This window comes from Chroicocephalus ridibundus, chromosome 5 (assembly GCF_963924245.1).
Source record: "Chroicocephalus ridibundus chromosome 5, bChrRid1.1, whole genome shotgun sequence".
In the NCBI taxonomy this organism is placed as follows: domain Eukaryota; kingdom Metazoa; phylum Chordata; class Aves; order Charadriiformes; family Laridae; genus Chroicocephalus; species Chroicocephalus ridibundus.
The window spans coordinates 54,014,105-54,029,038 of NC_086288.1; the positions used below are offsets into that span (position 1 = coordinate 54,014,105).

The 14,934-nt window shown below is 44.6% G+C and overlaps 1 protein-coding gene across 8 annotated transcripts in view; it reads left to right on the forward strand.

The window, feature by feature from the left end:
• Positions 1-1,260: 1,260 nt before the first annotated feature.
• The window catches only part of ABLIM2 (actin binding LIM protein family member 2), a 148,064-nt gene continuing 134,390 nt past the window's right edge, over positions 1,261-14,934 (forward strand). For 2 of the 8 annotated variants that reach the window (XM_063337144.1, XM_063337145.1), the window contains exon 1: positions 1,264-1,395. In XM_063337144.1, coding sequence (XP_063193214.1) covers positions 1,332-1,395 — 64 coding nt within the window. In that variant the 5' untranslated portion in view covers positions 1,264-1,331. Of the gene's footprint in view, positions 1,396-1,595; positions 1,755-14,934 lie in introns of those variants that run through there. The other 6 variants (XM_063337137.1, XM_063337146.1, XM_063337142.1 and 3 more) reach the window with 4 other exon arrangements.

Genomic DNA, 14,934 nt, shown 5'->3' on the forward strand with positions numbered 1-14,934 from the left:
CAGGAGAGCTTTCAATGGAAAATGGGTGGTAGAAGATTGCAGGATGAAAAACCAGGTAATAAAAGCACTGAGGAAAACACGATGTTAATCAGTGATGCAACTGCAAAACAAATGACAGAAAGCGACAGAGAGCGGCTTGGTACTGAAGTTACAAGTTGACAGTTTTAAGGAATGACTAAGTAGAGTAGGAGTGAAGGGTGGAATCTGATAGAGCAGCATAAATTCACGAGTGACACAGAGAAAGTGAATAGGGAATGATATGTTTGCTATCTCTTCTACTACAAGAATGAGCAGGCATCAAATAAAGATAGCAAATGGCAAGACTGCAACAAAGCAGATAGTTCTTCGCACCACACGTAGTTCAGCTGTGAAATCCCTTGCACAGGGTGCTGTAGTTGCTTGAAGAGTGCATGGCTTCAAACAACAACCAGGCAAGATAATGGAAGAAAATCCATGGAAGGTTCTTCAATACGAAGAACACACATCTGTCTCAGGATGATAACCACTGCTGCTGCTGGGCGGGAATGGAAAACTGGGTTGGATCGTCTGATCCTGTACGGCTGCTCTGAGTGCATGTCCACATTCTTCCCAACAGCAGTGATTACCTCCAGGGGCTCTCAGTTCGTGTCAGTCGAACGACAGGACAGCCGTATTACGGTACTGCTGTACTACACAGAGCCGAGGATCACGGTTCCCTATCAAATCATGACACGTAAGCGCTGCTACAGAGCTCATCTCACTTCAGTTACCGGTGTAGGATGGGAAAGTTGCGGAGGTTTTTATGGTTACGACTATTGGTTAAGTTTTAACTTTTAGGTAACTGTTGGCGGAAAAGAGCATAACAAGGACGCTTATATAAATGCAAAGCAAGTCTGCACATCCCTATTTCTTCATGCTATTGCTGTAATTCCCAGCTGCCCCAAACCTGGTCCGAAGTTGGCATCAGAGGAGCTGTGCAATACAGCTTATGTAACTACAGCTGTCTTCTCCTCGGTTTGTTAAACAGATGCTTTGGGGTTTTTTTTAAACGTTATTTCTTCAAGAGCTATAGTAGATTTTCAGACTTCCGGAATACTGAAGAAGCTGGCTTTAATAAAACATTGTGTGTCCTTGTATTCTCAAATACAAGTGAGAGTCGGTGAGAGTCCACCTGCTCCCGAAAGCCCCACCTGCCCCTCCCGGACAATCAGACTTGCTGCCAAACATCTGCGCGGCGCAGCGCTGCCTGGAGCCGCGGCAGGACGCACACAGCCTCATCCCCCGGGCCTTTCTTCTTGGGGGGGACATGCAAAGACACCTGTGCTCGGGCAGCCTACAAGTAGGGCAGGGAAATGCAGAGGAAGCCCTCGCCCGCCGAGCACCGGGTCGCTGGATGGGGAGCTGGCGGGCAAGGAGGTGAGAGCGGGCGGCGGGGGACGGTGCGGGCAGCAGCATCATCTCTGCCCGCAGAAGCGGCGGGGCCGGAGCCTCCCCCCGACCCACCCCGGCCGCAGCAAGGCACGGAGGGGGATGTAGTCCGCGGGGAGGGGGGGTGCGGAGCTGCCTACACTTCCCAAGGTGCCCGCCGCGCCGCGCCGGGGCTCTGGGTGCCGGCACCTGCCGGCGGGGGCGGAGCGCGGCGCCGCCTGCCCCGCTGCGGGCTGCGCGGCGGCGGGCGGGGATGGTGCCGGTGCCGCCCGCGGGGGCGCGGTGACGGGCGGCGGGGGAGCGGCGGCGGGCGCGGCCCCTCCTGCGAGCCATGAGCACCGGCACAGGTAGGCGGGGGCGGGGGGGGTGCGAGCGACCCCCCGTCGTGTTTGGGGGTCCGTCACGTTGCGGTGCCACTCTCCGGGGTGCGGGCGGGGGGAGCCGGCTGAAAGACGCTAAAAAAAGCGGAAAATGCGTGTGTGTGTGTATGTGCGCGGGTGTCTCGGAGAGGAGCTGGCGCTGCCGCAGCCGCGGGCGCTGCCGGGCGGGAGGAGCTGCGGCTGCCGCCGCCGTGTCGGGACCCTGCGGGGGCGAAAGGGGGCTCCGGCGGTGCCGCTCCCCCCGGGCGTCGCCCGCACCCGCGGCGGGGAGCCCTTGGCCGGCCGCAGCGAGAGGCGACCCGTGTCTGTCTCCGCACACAGCTCCGACACCCCACGGCACGGCCCCGGGGGTGTCTGGCCCCGGCCCCGCAGCCGACGTGCGGCTGAGGGCAGCCGGCAGGCTGCTGCCCCCCTCCCCGCTCCGCATCCCAGGGGGTGGGAGCACGGCGGCTCTGCAGACGGGCGATATTTGGGTTAAAAGCTCGGCCTTTTTTGCTGGCCGCGATACCATAGTGATAGAGAAGGTGAAAATGACGGAGCCCTAGCTAGGATTACCGGCCGGAGGGATCCAGTTGCCCAGGGCGATACAAAAGTAATTTCTCCTGTGATACGTGCAGAATTTGAGAACTGACTCGGAATTGTGTTTTCCAGCGATTCGGTATTCATCTGCCTTGTGTTGGCAGCGGGAGGTGGTTACTTCAGAGCGCAGCTGATCGCAAAACATTACAGTCTTTTAAGGCAAATACAGGGCTGTGCATCGGGGAAAGGGGAAGGTTTTGAGTTGTGTATTTTGTTTCTGAGGTTAACTGTAGTTGCTAAATATACCCTCTGCCACAACAACAGGGAGAGGTTGAATAGCTACAATTACGTGGTGACTCTGTATGTCAACATGCTTAATCATATCGCGTCCTCATAGCGAGCCAAATGAGAGCCTACTGCAAACAAAGAGGAGAATGAGCTCCCTGTGAGAACGGTGCTAGACCTGGGGTCAGGCACCTGCCAGAGCCTTCAGCTAAAAACCTACTTTGGCATTTCCTCACGTCTGATGAAGGTGTGGATATTTCCATGTGTGCCCATTATCCATGTTCCCGCACAGTCTGTGGATGAAACATGCACAGCCAGTGTGCCGGTCCTCTCCGGGGAAGCGCCCAGGCCAGGGTAGGTGTCCAGGGGTGCGGGTGAGAGCAGAGTAAGTGCGTGTTGCAGGGTTGAACTGAATCGTGTGCTAGAAATCCTGATTCTGTTCCACGCCTCTAAAGGGAATCGAGATGGTTAATGCAGATGGTGACATCTGCACTGGAGATGATTAAACTCCAGCACAGAATCCTATCCTCGGTTACCCGTCTGTAATGTCTAACTGACGAACACAAAATACTGTTAAACAGCTAAATTCTGTAGTGATAGAACTGAGGCTGGTAGAGGGAATATTAAAGTCCAAAGTTGTATCTCTATAGTATTTAAAACACCAATTAAATAGATTGTGAAGTTATAAAGCCATAGAAAAGTTAGTGCATAACAGTCTAGTGCAGAGGAGACTTGACACAATTCTATCTCAGTAATTGCACCAAACATGGTGTAAATGAAATAGCAAAAATGAACGGTGCCAAGATAAAAATAACATCCTGGGAAAAAAGAGAGTGGGAAAAAAAACCTCCTGAGGGTTCTTAGCTCTCATTTGAAAGTATAACTGGCAGTTTTAAGAGCATTGGTTTTAAGTATCAGTTTAGCTTTGATGTTTCCAAATTTTGATTTTGCATGTCTATGTAGACTCTGTAAACAATTTACAATCAATTTTTGTGATAAATGAAGTGTGAGGAGCCTATACCTACCCTGCAAAATCAATGGAAACTTTCCATTGACATCAATGGGGCAAGTATTGTACAGTAAACTTAATACCACGTTTTGACTAAAATTATTGTTTCCAAAAGATTTCCTCCAAAAGATTTCCACCAAAATTACTGTGGGAAAGCTGTAACGTGAAGTTTGGTATTTACCGTAACAGAAAGATGTTTCTGGTTCTGCAAAGAAAATACGTGTGCAATGTGGTATTAAGATCAGCCTCGCATAAAGTTCAAGGAATTGCTGCACTGTTTGGCAATTCAGGAGAAATCCCTGCTCTTCCTGGTACTCTTGAGATGGAGTGAAGCGTTGCGTATCTGTCCTTATTACTCCAGAGACCTTCACTGTTTCCCTCTTGTGCTGATGCAACACATCATTAGCTGTCTGTGTCAAGAGGGTTTCCGGCAACCCTGTGACCCTGCCCTGCCATTTTAACCATAGGATTTGGCTTTGGATATAGAGATGTGTGTATTTGGTAAACATGATTTAGCTTGTAATATATAGATAATATAATTCAAAGTGTCCCAATAGTACATACATTGAACCATCATTCCGTGTTAATGGACTGCAGGCTCATGCTATAACACTAAATCTAGAAAGTGTATGATCATGTGGCATAGTAACACATCTGAAATTCATTATTACGTATGTTGTAATTAGATTTTTCCATGTGTGATTTTCCTCAGCTGACTTCCATATATTTACCATTGATCTTGTCTGAAAGTATTTCTAAGAGCTTGTTCACTGTCCTTTACACCTGTGTTTGCATGGCATGGCTGTGCTTTCAGGATTCTAAATGTACTTTTAAGAGTTTATAATACATGATCAGTCTAGTATTTCAGTTCTCTACCATTTTGAAATCATAGCAAGAAGAACAGAGTAGGTTAAAAATTTAAGATTGAGAAAATTAGGTTCCCATCAATTCCCAGAAATAGGGTAACATGGTGTCTATTATTTAAGTGGAAAAAAAAGAATTGCAGAGCTAATTACATACTAGGTGAATTATCTTATATTAGATTAAAATAAATGTCATGACACAAATTCTTGCAGCTATTTAGTCTTAAAACTATTATATCAGAGGCAAAATTTGATTGTGTGTATCAGAGAACAGCTAATGGAGTGTCACAGCCCAAATGGAGGAGGAAGGTGGGGATCCTGGTTACAAAAGAGGTTATGTGCGTTGTTCCTGCTCTGCTTGGGAGATGCTTAGTTCCTTTTCAAAGTTCACATGCAAATATGCTGATAGGCATCCTCTCTGGAGACAATACTATGACTGTTTCAGACTGTAGTATATTTTATAGTTAGATACAGTGGTTTACTTTCAGCACTTAATTTTGAGCACTGGGAGAAGAGATCATTGAATTACTAGATACGAGCAGCAAGAGGTTGGCTTCCTTCAGAGTTCTCCAACTAATGAACGTGTGAAGATCATAACACACAATCCTCCAAGTCTTGTAATTAAACAGGATTAGAACTGCTTCCTTCCATTGCCATTTTAGCTGCATTTCCCCGAAAAAATAAGCAATGACACATATTTCCTAGTGGTATTTTCTTCCTTTGAAGTTGAATTGCATAGAATGTGTGTAACTTCTTAGATTGTAAAAAAAAAAAAAATAGGAAGTCCTATCTTAGGATTCTTTAAGGTTTTGGTGGAAGATTCTTCTTTATAGTTCTTTAGAAAAGGATTTCAGCTCAGTGCATGACATCTGTTAAATGGCATCATGTTCTGGGATTGTAAGAACACACAGCACAGTTAGGAGAGGGTGAAATAAGTCGGAAGAGCTTATCAAGTGATGGTACATCAGTTGGTAACTCCTGACTGCAGGACATCCTGGCTGCCACGGGCCTTCACGTGCTGCCCCAGCGCTGCAGCCCATCTCTGGGAAGGCGCCTAGTTCTGCTTTAAAAAACCCGGGTATGTGCCTTTCTGACTGAGGTCTAGTTCTTGCCAATTTGCCGGTCTGCAGCGCAGCATCTGTACAGTAACGAGCATCCTCTGTGGCAGGTATCTGTACGCATCTGACTGCCACTGCAATACGTTAAAGTCAGCATACGTTCAGGTTTGCTTCTCAGGGCGTTAATGGCTTATGTACTTAATGCCCAATAATCAGCTTTGTTATAAAAACATAGAGGGCTAAGAAATGTAACGAAAGTTGAAATATTAATCAAAACATGGCTACTGAGGTAACCTTTTCCTCCTTTTACCTTCTTCTGTGCAATGGGCTGGCCAACATTCAAGGAGAAGTGAGGAGACCATGATTTTTAGTTTTGCCTAATTCAACAAATTGTTTGGGTTCTACACTACACAAATTCAAGCTTTTAGCAATGGAAACACGTCGATCTTGACTGTTGTTAACTTAACGCTCACCTCTGCGCTTTCCAGTCCTGCTGGGGGATTGCTGGTGCCATTAACTCACCTTTGGACCTTGGGTTCTCCATCTGAGCATCCAGCGCTCACAGTAATGAATTGAGCACATTTGTGTGAAAACGGGCCGTGCTGCTTGGGGCTTTTCAGAGCAGAGCCCTGTCAGCGGCTGGGTGAGAGGGGCACAGCCAGCAGAGCTGTGGCTCTGCACAAGCAGGGAAGCGGATGGGCCTTGGAGATTATTGGACAATTTGCTGGCTCGTGGTCTGCATCCTTAAATATAACCTTAAGGCAAATGTTTCTGAATTTAGATTATTCCCTGTGTCAAGATCCATTAGCAGTGTGTCAAGGTCCTTAACTGTTACTGTCTGAAATGGTGGAATGTTTTTTTCGCAGCTTATTAGTTGATGTTCATGCTCTGAAATCGAGATGGGGTATTGTTTTGCACGAAGCACGGTTATTTATTTTTCCATTTCAGAAAAGGAATGTGAGAGGAATATGAACTCCATTCAGTGAATATTTCTGCCTCCTTTAGAAGCTGTTTTTTGCCCTTTCTCTGTGAAAACAAATCATTCTTCTACTGGCACTAGTCAAAATGATCAATAAGTCTATTTTGGAGATTCTCCTGATCCTATAGGACACGTTGTTTGGCCTGCAGTTGAAGGAAAACAAAGTCTAAATGCAATTGACCAAGAAAAATAAACATTCCTGAACTGTAACATGTTGCTAGTGATATTTTAAGATGACTTTAATGTTCGTGTAATATGGGTTGTTTTGGCTATTTAGGAACTGTTATTTTTAGATTTAAGTAATACTGTCATTGTAAACGGTAACAGATCGTAGTTGCTCCTCATGGTGGATATGAGGAACAGGTGTGGTGTCTCGGCTCTTACTGTACCGTAGGTGCTCACAGACACGGCTCCTTGGAAGTTTTCAGGTAGCTATAGTTTCATTTCTAGCGTGGGGCACCCTGATGCTTCAGAAGAGGATGAAATGTGATTGTCCCATGTACTGGTTTATGGAGTGAAATAACTGGATATAGTATAAATGTGGAGGATTAAGCATGCACTGGATGTGTTCCTTCAAACTGTTTCAGGGGATTTCAAAGTAAAATTTAATCCCTGTGACATTGTTTGTGTGGTGAAATCCTCAATGAAGTAGGAGTTAGTGTTTGATGCATATCACATGAAGAAGCCACAGAACCTGTTCTGCTTGACGGTGTCATGCAAGAGCTTTTGTCACTTTAGAAAATAGGTCATGTACCTCCTTCCCCTCACAGGAGTGTGACTTGAGGATTCGTGGATAGCAGGGAATTCGAGAAGTAATTCATAAGGCAGTTTACTAGCTGATGTCTAAATGTACACTGGGATCTTCTCTGCTGAGATGTCCCCTGTTAAGTGGGACTAAATGAATAGGCAGCCTTCTGTGTAGTAATTAATTTGGAGAGTTCTTGATCACAGACGACTTCAGTTTTTGCTTGACTTCATACTTGTGTCAAGAGAGTTCATTGAGGTACATTGCCTCAAATTTTGCTGTTTAAAATGATGTAAGTGCCCTAGAAGTCACAAAAAGTATTTTTACAGTTTCATCTTTATTTTTCTCAGTTACTCTTGCTTAATTTGCTCCGTTTACAAATTCTCTACCTTTATTTTCCTGTTGACGTTCTCAGTGTTGCAAACTTAGCTGGGTTCTGCAAGTCAAACAGGTGTTTCTGTTCTTTACCTTGTAACAGATGGTGAGGATTTTTGATAGAGTTCAGCTGACAAGTTTGGCTTTGCAAAGTCTTGTAGGGTTTGCCTTGCTCTGATGTTTCGTTTGGCTTTGCAATACCAGGGGCGTTAAAGCAATCACTCAGTCACAATTTTAGATGCACCACCAATACTAGAGGATCTGATCCTTAAGGTTGCATCTATAGTTGTGTAGGGGACAGAGAGCAAAGGACACCGTAGAAATGGGCTGTGTTGCCACTGTTACCCTTGATGACAGGGAGGTGAGAATGGAAAAGGGTTTTGCAGCCAAATCCTGTAACTGGGACACAAGGCAATGGGGAACAGCTGGGCCTGTGTATGTCTGCACCGCGAGTTGTAGTGAGTGTCTGGCAGTAACTGCAGCACCTCACCCTCTGACTTGCACATATGCTCCCCATTCTGTTATCTGTTAACCTGGCTATAAGTCAGGCTCATGCCGATTGTAGGATTCCTGCTTGCGGTCGGAGCCTCGGTGCGCTCGGTGGTTCCTGCCCTGCTCAGATTAAATAAAACCCCGCGCTCTGCCTTTGGAGCAGTGACAGACGTGTGCCTGAGCACAGGCACAGGTGATATATATATATTGAAATACTGGTGATAAGAGTGCAGGACTGGTTCGTGTGCTGTCTTGAAGCCCTACATGACTAATAGCGTACATTTATGTACAGCGTTGTCAACAGAGTCTAGCCCCTAATCCTATGGGGGTTTGTGCAGCGAGTGCGATGGGAGGAGCTGCTGTGGGCATTCCTTGAGTGTGGGGCGGGCAAGGAGAGATGGAGAGGTCTGCTTTTCATCCACCTGGAGAGGAGAATGCCAATGGGAACTGAATGGTGGTCTTCAACCCCCTAATAAGGGGGTAGAGGAACAACAGAGCCAAGTTCCTCTAAGGTGCGTGGGAAAAGGGTGAGAGGCAACAGTCAGGAGATGCAGCAAGGGAAATTCCCACCGGTTGTAAGGGGGGGAAAAAAAAACCTGCAGTGAGAATGCCTGCACCCTGGAGGAGAGTGCCCAGAGAAGCTGTGAAATCTTTGGCCTCAGAGATTGTCAAAATTTAATTGGCAAAGGCCTGGGCAACCTGACCTAGCTTTGGAGATTGCCTTTCTGTGAGTTGGACGTCTGGGCATCTGGCCCAAAGTTTTTTGTTGGTATCTGAAGCCATCATAAAGCCTGGCTGCAGAGCTCCTGTTGAGCTGCTACAGAGATCTACGGGCAGATTAATCTCAAATGTTTTGTGTGGCCATTTACCAACCAGTCTTCCTGTCTGTGTTTTGGTGGCTCATTCCTGCCTCGGAAAATTGGAGAAAAACTAACATCAGCTTCATGTATGAATGTTTGTAAGCTCTCCTGCACCAGGCTCTGGAGAAACAGAGTTTATGTACCACAAATCTGTTGAACAGTTGTCTGAAAGATGCAGACCTCTCTTGTGGGTTCTGTATGTGCAGCTGCAGAGTCCCTCCTTGACTGGGACAGAGTTTGGTGTGAACATCTGGCTTCTCCATCACTGCTGGGACTTTGAGAAACACTAAGCATCCATCACCCATGGGTGATATCAATGTGAACTGCAGAGTGTTTTGTCACTCTTAAACTAAGGCATTTATGTATGCGCCTTAGTATGGAATTAGGTTTAAACATTTTAACGTCTTTGTTCTAATAGCCACGGCTTTTCATGTTACAAATCTAAGATAACAAGCATCTTGGAGACTGTCCTAATGTGTTGTTGTCTGTGAGAGCAACCAAAGCTTTTCCAGCAGCTTCTTTAAGGCTTCTGTCTTTACGAACCATAAGACCTTTAGGAATAAGCATTTCTGTTTCAGTTTGCTGTATGCCACAGTTATTGCCATTATTTAAGATCACTGTCTGTACCAGCTCAGATTAAATGTCTGCGTGGCCCAGTAGCCTGTGTCCAGCCGTGCCCGTCATCCTGACCTGGGAAAGACCAATAACAGTGGATAGCTGTGTCCACCTTGGTCTTGAATTTTTCTCAAGATGGTACTAAGTGATGCATCACCTCAAGTACCAAATTTTAGCTCATTTTTGGTAGCGTGGCCTAAATTTTGTTGTCTGCAGAAAACCAGCATAACAACAAACTTCTATTTATATCTTAATAGAGCTACACAGTTACAGTGCTGTAGATTTGTTCGTGTCTGTATTATTAATTGGATTTGACATAAGACTGAAACCTAGGTCGTGCTGGGGACCCTTAGCTCCTGTTATTTCTAAACTTTAGGGTTAAATAATCTTTCTGGACTGAAGTGATATGCTACATTTTCAGGAAAACTGCTGAAGTGATAGGCACTCATTTCACATTTCTTTCCATAGATCTATAATTCTAAATTGTGATGTGCCTGAGCTGTTTTCCAAGGTCAAGGCTGATTTTCTGTGGGAACAGCATGGTCTGTCCTGTAAAGAATGAGACTGACGTTGGGGGATGCTGCCAGCTCTGAAGAAATGCTCGGCTGGGCTTTCTGCATCTTGTCTCTGAAGCACGTAAGGTCTCCATAGATCTAGAAGCGTGCCGTAGTCATGCCTATTTTAGAAAGCAGCAAACAGCACGAGCTGCAAATGTAAGTTGGCAGAAGAAGCACGGCTGTTAAGCTAAAGCTGTCAGAAACTGCCGTTAACGTTGGTTGGATACTGGCTTGGTTTACCTGTCCTGTTATGAATTAGGAAAAGGCAGCTTTTCAGAGCCTTTCTAAATGCAAAGGTACTTAATATTTTTGGAAATATATAGGAATGATATATATTGGAGGCAGTCCCAGATTCAGTCCTGGTAATTTTGATGTCCTGCATGTGTTTCCTAGGTGGTGTAATGTTGTGTTTAATAGAGCGATGGATGCTTTCAATATAGCTGTTTGCAATATGGACATGAAACGGCTCACCAATTTCAGTTATGAAATTCATCTTTAATTCTAGTTACTACTTTAAACTATTTTTATGATACTGTCTAGGTTATAGGTCGGATTCAGTTGCTAAAATATCTGATCTTCTACTGCTTCTCTGTGTAACTGATTGTTTTCACTCACATATTCCAATACTGAGTTGTTTGCAAAAGCACAGCAGCTGTTTTCCCTCAAGACAACAAGAGAACAAACTTACCAGTCCGTTTCTGTACTAATTGTGTAATGGTAGTGGTGAGGCACTGGAACAGGTTGCCCAGGGAGGTTGTGGATGCCCCATCCCTGGAAGTGTTCAAGGCCAGGCTGGATGGGGCTTTGAGCAGCCTGGTCTAGTGGGAGGTGTCCCTGCCCATGGCAGGGGGGTGGGAACTAGATGATCTTTAAGGTCCCTTTCAACCCGAACTGTTCTATGATTCTATAATTACTCTGCTTCTGTAGAAAATGCTGTACTGGTTTATGTAACTTCTCAAAAATAAAAAATTTTTTTCTCTAATTGAACCTATTTTCTGTAAGCAAACCTGTGAATGTATTTTAAGGAGTTGTGCATCCAGTGTTGCTTGCAGAGACTTTAGCAGTGGTTGAACAGCAAACCTTGATGTGTTAAAGCAAGGTTCCTGCTCTTAGCCTGCCCTGTGCCTCTCTGCTGTGGCTCTGGGAGGCAGGTGATGACACTTGTGCTCTTGGTGTGGTGGAGGGCAAAGAACTGCAGTGTGACAGGTGGCCTCTGTGAAGTTTCTAGGGAAATCATGGTAATTATGCTATTGAAAGTAATTGTACTATGGAAAGTATTTCCACTGCATTGATGCTATTGGACTATGAAGAATTAACAGTTACCAAAGAACCTATATTGGTCACAGGCTATTTGGCATTTCAACTTGACAGCTATGTATAGCACTCGAGCAGTAGGGAGGGAGGACTTTGGATGGACTGTAAAAGCTACGCGTCCAGGAGAGCTGTTGTACTAACCCGTAAATAAGTCACCCTATGTGTTTTACTCCATTTTGTCTCTAGACTGCAATCTCTTCTGCTGCTTCTGAGACGACCATTGCATCTCGCTGTCAGTGTCAAAGTCTCTTTTTATCTATTTATTTAGACTTTGTTGCATACTTCTGCGTAAGCATTCTAAAATGCTATGCCCTGAAGAAATTATTAATGCAATAAAAAAAATTAGAAAACTCTTTAAAATGCAAATAATATAATTAACACGGTAATTGCTGTTATATTAATATTCCCTGTATTTCCTCTGACTGCGGTTAATGTTGTTTGTAAACTTTGGGGAGGAGATGCTGTCTCTGGCTTTGCGTACTGTATAAACAGCCATAGTATTTCTAGTCCCAGGCTGAAAGATAACATAATCTCTTTAGGAAAATTCTGCTATATTTTGCAGGAACTCCTTCTTTTTTGGTAGGATGTAACACTCTTTACATATATGTTCTCTGATGTCAGGGTTTCCTTTTGGTAGAATTTCATTATAGTACTGCTGGAGCTGCGTATTTTTATAAATATATTTAGCTGTTTAATAGTAGTTTTCATTGATTGACTGCAGAGCTCTCAAAAGAGAAGTAAATTCACTGGTGTGCGTATGGGAACTGAGAACAGATTTGTGACTTGCGTTTAGACAGATTAGTCAAGAGGAAAAGAATTTGAAATACTAAAGCCTGAATTGTAACTGTTGCATCCATTAGGTCACTCTGACTTCACGCATATAGGGATGTTTTGGGTTGGTTTTGGCATTGGCATGAGTGGTTGGTGCTTGTCTACAGATGTAAGAACGGGAAATGAATGCTTAATTTGTTTGCTATCTTCCACTGAGTTTTGAAAAATAAAGTCTTAGCTGGTCCTTAGCTTGTCCAACAGCTCAAAGGGGCCAAGAGGGAGGGAAGAGTTTGGCTTGTAAAAACTAGCTGCAGGAAAGCCAGTTTCTTGCTGTTAGCTCCATGCCTTGGGCAACCTAGATATGCCCTCCCCCTGCCCCCCCCCCCCCCCCCCCCCGCTTTTTGTTTCTCTCTGGATTGTATCCACGCGGAGATTTAGTTCCAAAAAGAAATCAAGGTTGCAACTGATGTCATCCTTCAGATAAGACTACATGTGTAAAATACTTCCAAAAAAAAAAAAATATCCCCCAGGAGCCTAACCCTGGAAAATGTTTTGGTTATTTTTTATTTTTACGTGGCAGGAAAAGGCTGCATGTACTGGCACCCGAGCTGCAAGCATGCAGCCCCACCAAGGAATCTGTGCAGCCCACAGTGACGCCTGTCCCGGCAGACCCCTGCCAGCAGCTGCCACTGTCACTTTCCGCTTGTTTAAAGCTCTTTAAAGGTGGCATAGAGATAGCACGCAGCTCTTTCCTCTAGAGGCAGGCTTAAGTTAATGTTTCCCCAGCGGCCAGCGTTACAGATGCTTGCAGAAAAGGGGAAGAGCCCCTGCGCTTCTCTCTGCTCGCTCCTCTCCCTGTTCCGGACAGGTAGGAAAGCTGGGGATGGAGGCAACGTTCTGATTTTTCAATTTCTGCAGCTTTCATCAGTTACGATCACATGAGTACAGTGGGTAGTTTGGAAAATATTTGTGATCTGTCCCAGATCACACCAATAACACCTCTCAGCTTTTGTATCCCCCAGTGACCTGAACGCTCAGTTACTGGGGTGAGGACTATTTCAGTCCTGAGGGCTTGTACCAAGTCAAGCCTGTTCATTGGGTAAATGTGTCCAGATAAAGTGGACCTACTCCAAGCCACATGTAGCACTTCTGTCCAAAATACATCAAAGCAACCAAGGTCACGTCAAGAAAAATCTGACCAAAGTGCACCATGCTGATTGTCCCCTGTCACTCTCTATATAACTACAGCAGCATCAAGTTCCTGTATTGATCTGTTTGTCATCAGGTTTTGATCGTTGCGTCATTCCAGAAGGGTGTAACCACCGGTATAATTTAATACCGGGGGAAAGAGAACCTGCATAATGAGAACCATTCAGGTGAGACGTGGAGCAGACAGGTCACACTGGCGGGGGGGGTGTGTGCCCACTGGGGACCAGCGCAGCACCAGCACAGGGTGCTTATGAAGAACTGCATTGCTGAGCAAACTCATTCCAGCTTTTGTGTTCTTTGAAGCATTTTCCGATGTTTGGCCTTTGTAGGAAATCCTCAGTATCACACAATAATGGGCTTTAACTGGACTTCAAACCACAGAAGCGTATGTTTCGGAAGCTGTATTTTGAAAAGCATCCACAAAAACTTGTTCAAATTTATAGTTCATTTGAAGAAATCCATGAGTGGTGTTTTCCGAGCTGTTCACATGAAGCCACTAATGAAAGAGCAGCCAGCCCTGACGCCTATAGCCCCCATAGGGAATGCCTGTCAAAATGCACCATGACAGAGCATCAGGGTAAGGCGCCGGCAAGTTAAATTTGTCTTATGCGTGCCCAGAGAGTCTCAAGAAAGCAGAAGCGCTAATGCGAGGGATGCTGACTTATCAAAGGAGTGCAGCTACATGCAAGAGGATTAATTTTACTAATACATGCTTATAGTGCAAGCTAAAAAGGCTCTGCAACATCTGAATGCAAATCCACAAAGAGTTAAATTTAGTTGGCGTTATGTTGTGCCTTTATTTTGAAATGGACACTATTCACATTTACGGCTTGGGATTTCTCATTTGTAGTGCTCATCATAATGCTTTAAAAGTTATTCTAAAATTAATTCCTTAAATGTTTTTGAAATGGATAATTTTCAAATTCAAGACTACCCTCTTTGTTATGTATCGTCCCATTGAAGCATAAGGAACTGTGTATTAATATAAGAAACAAAACTTCACACTGCAGTTATTAAAAGCTGCCCCTTACCTTAGACTTAAAAATCTCTGAAACCTAAAATACTCTTGTACGAATCAAACTTTTTCAAAAAAAGATTCTTCAATTTTTCATTGATGATATTACTCGGAGACCGATTCTAAATACAGCTTTGGTCAGCTTTCTTGTGCAGATATAGGTACCACAATGTTATTCCTTAAAGTTGGACCCCTAGAGCCCCCTCATCTGTGAGCTGTTGTGCTGCAAATTGTTAATGGAATATGTTATTCTGGAAGTTCACAGCTGGTTTATGTCACTTAATGCAAATGAATTGTAAATAAAATATACTAGGACATTAAATGTTTATTTGAGATAATAGTTCTGTTTATTCAGCTTGAGGAAATGAAAGGTGGAGTTAAGACTACACTTAAAAAAACATAGGTAGGAAGCAAGAAAGCAGGTTTTAATTACGATTTAGAATAAAATCAATAAGCAAATAGGTCTAGAATAAAATTATAA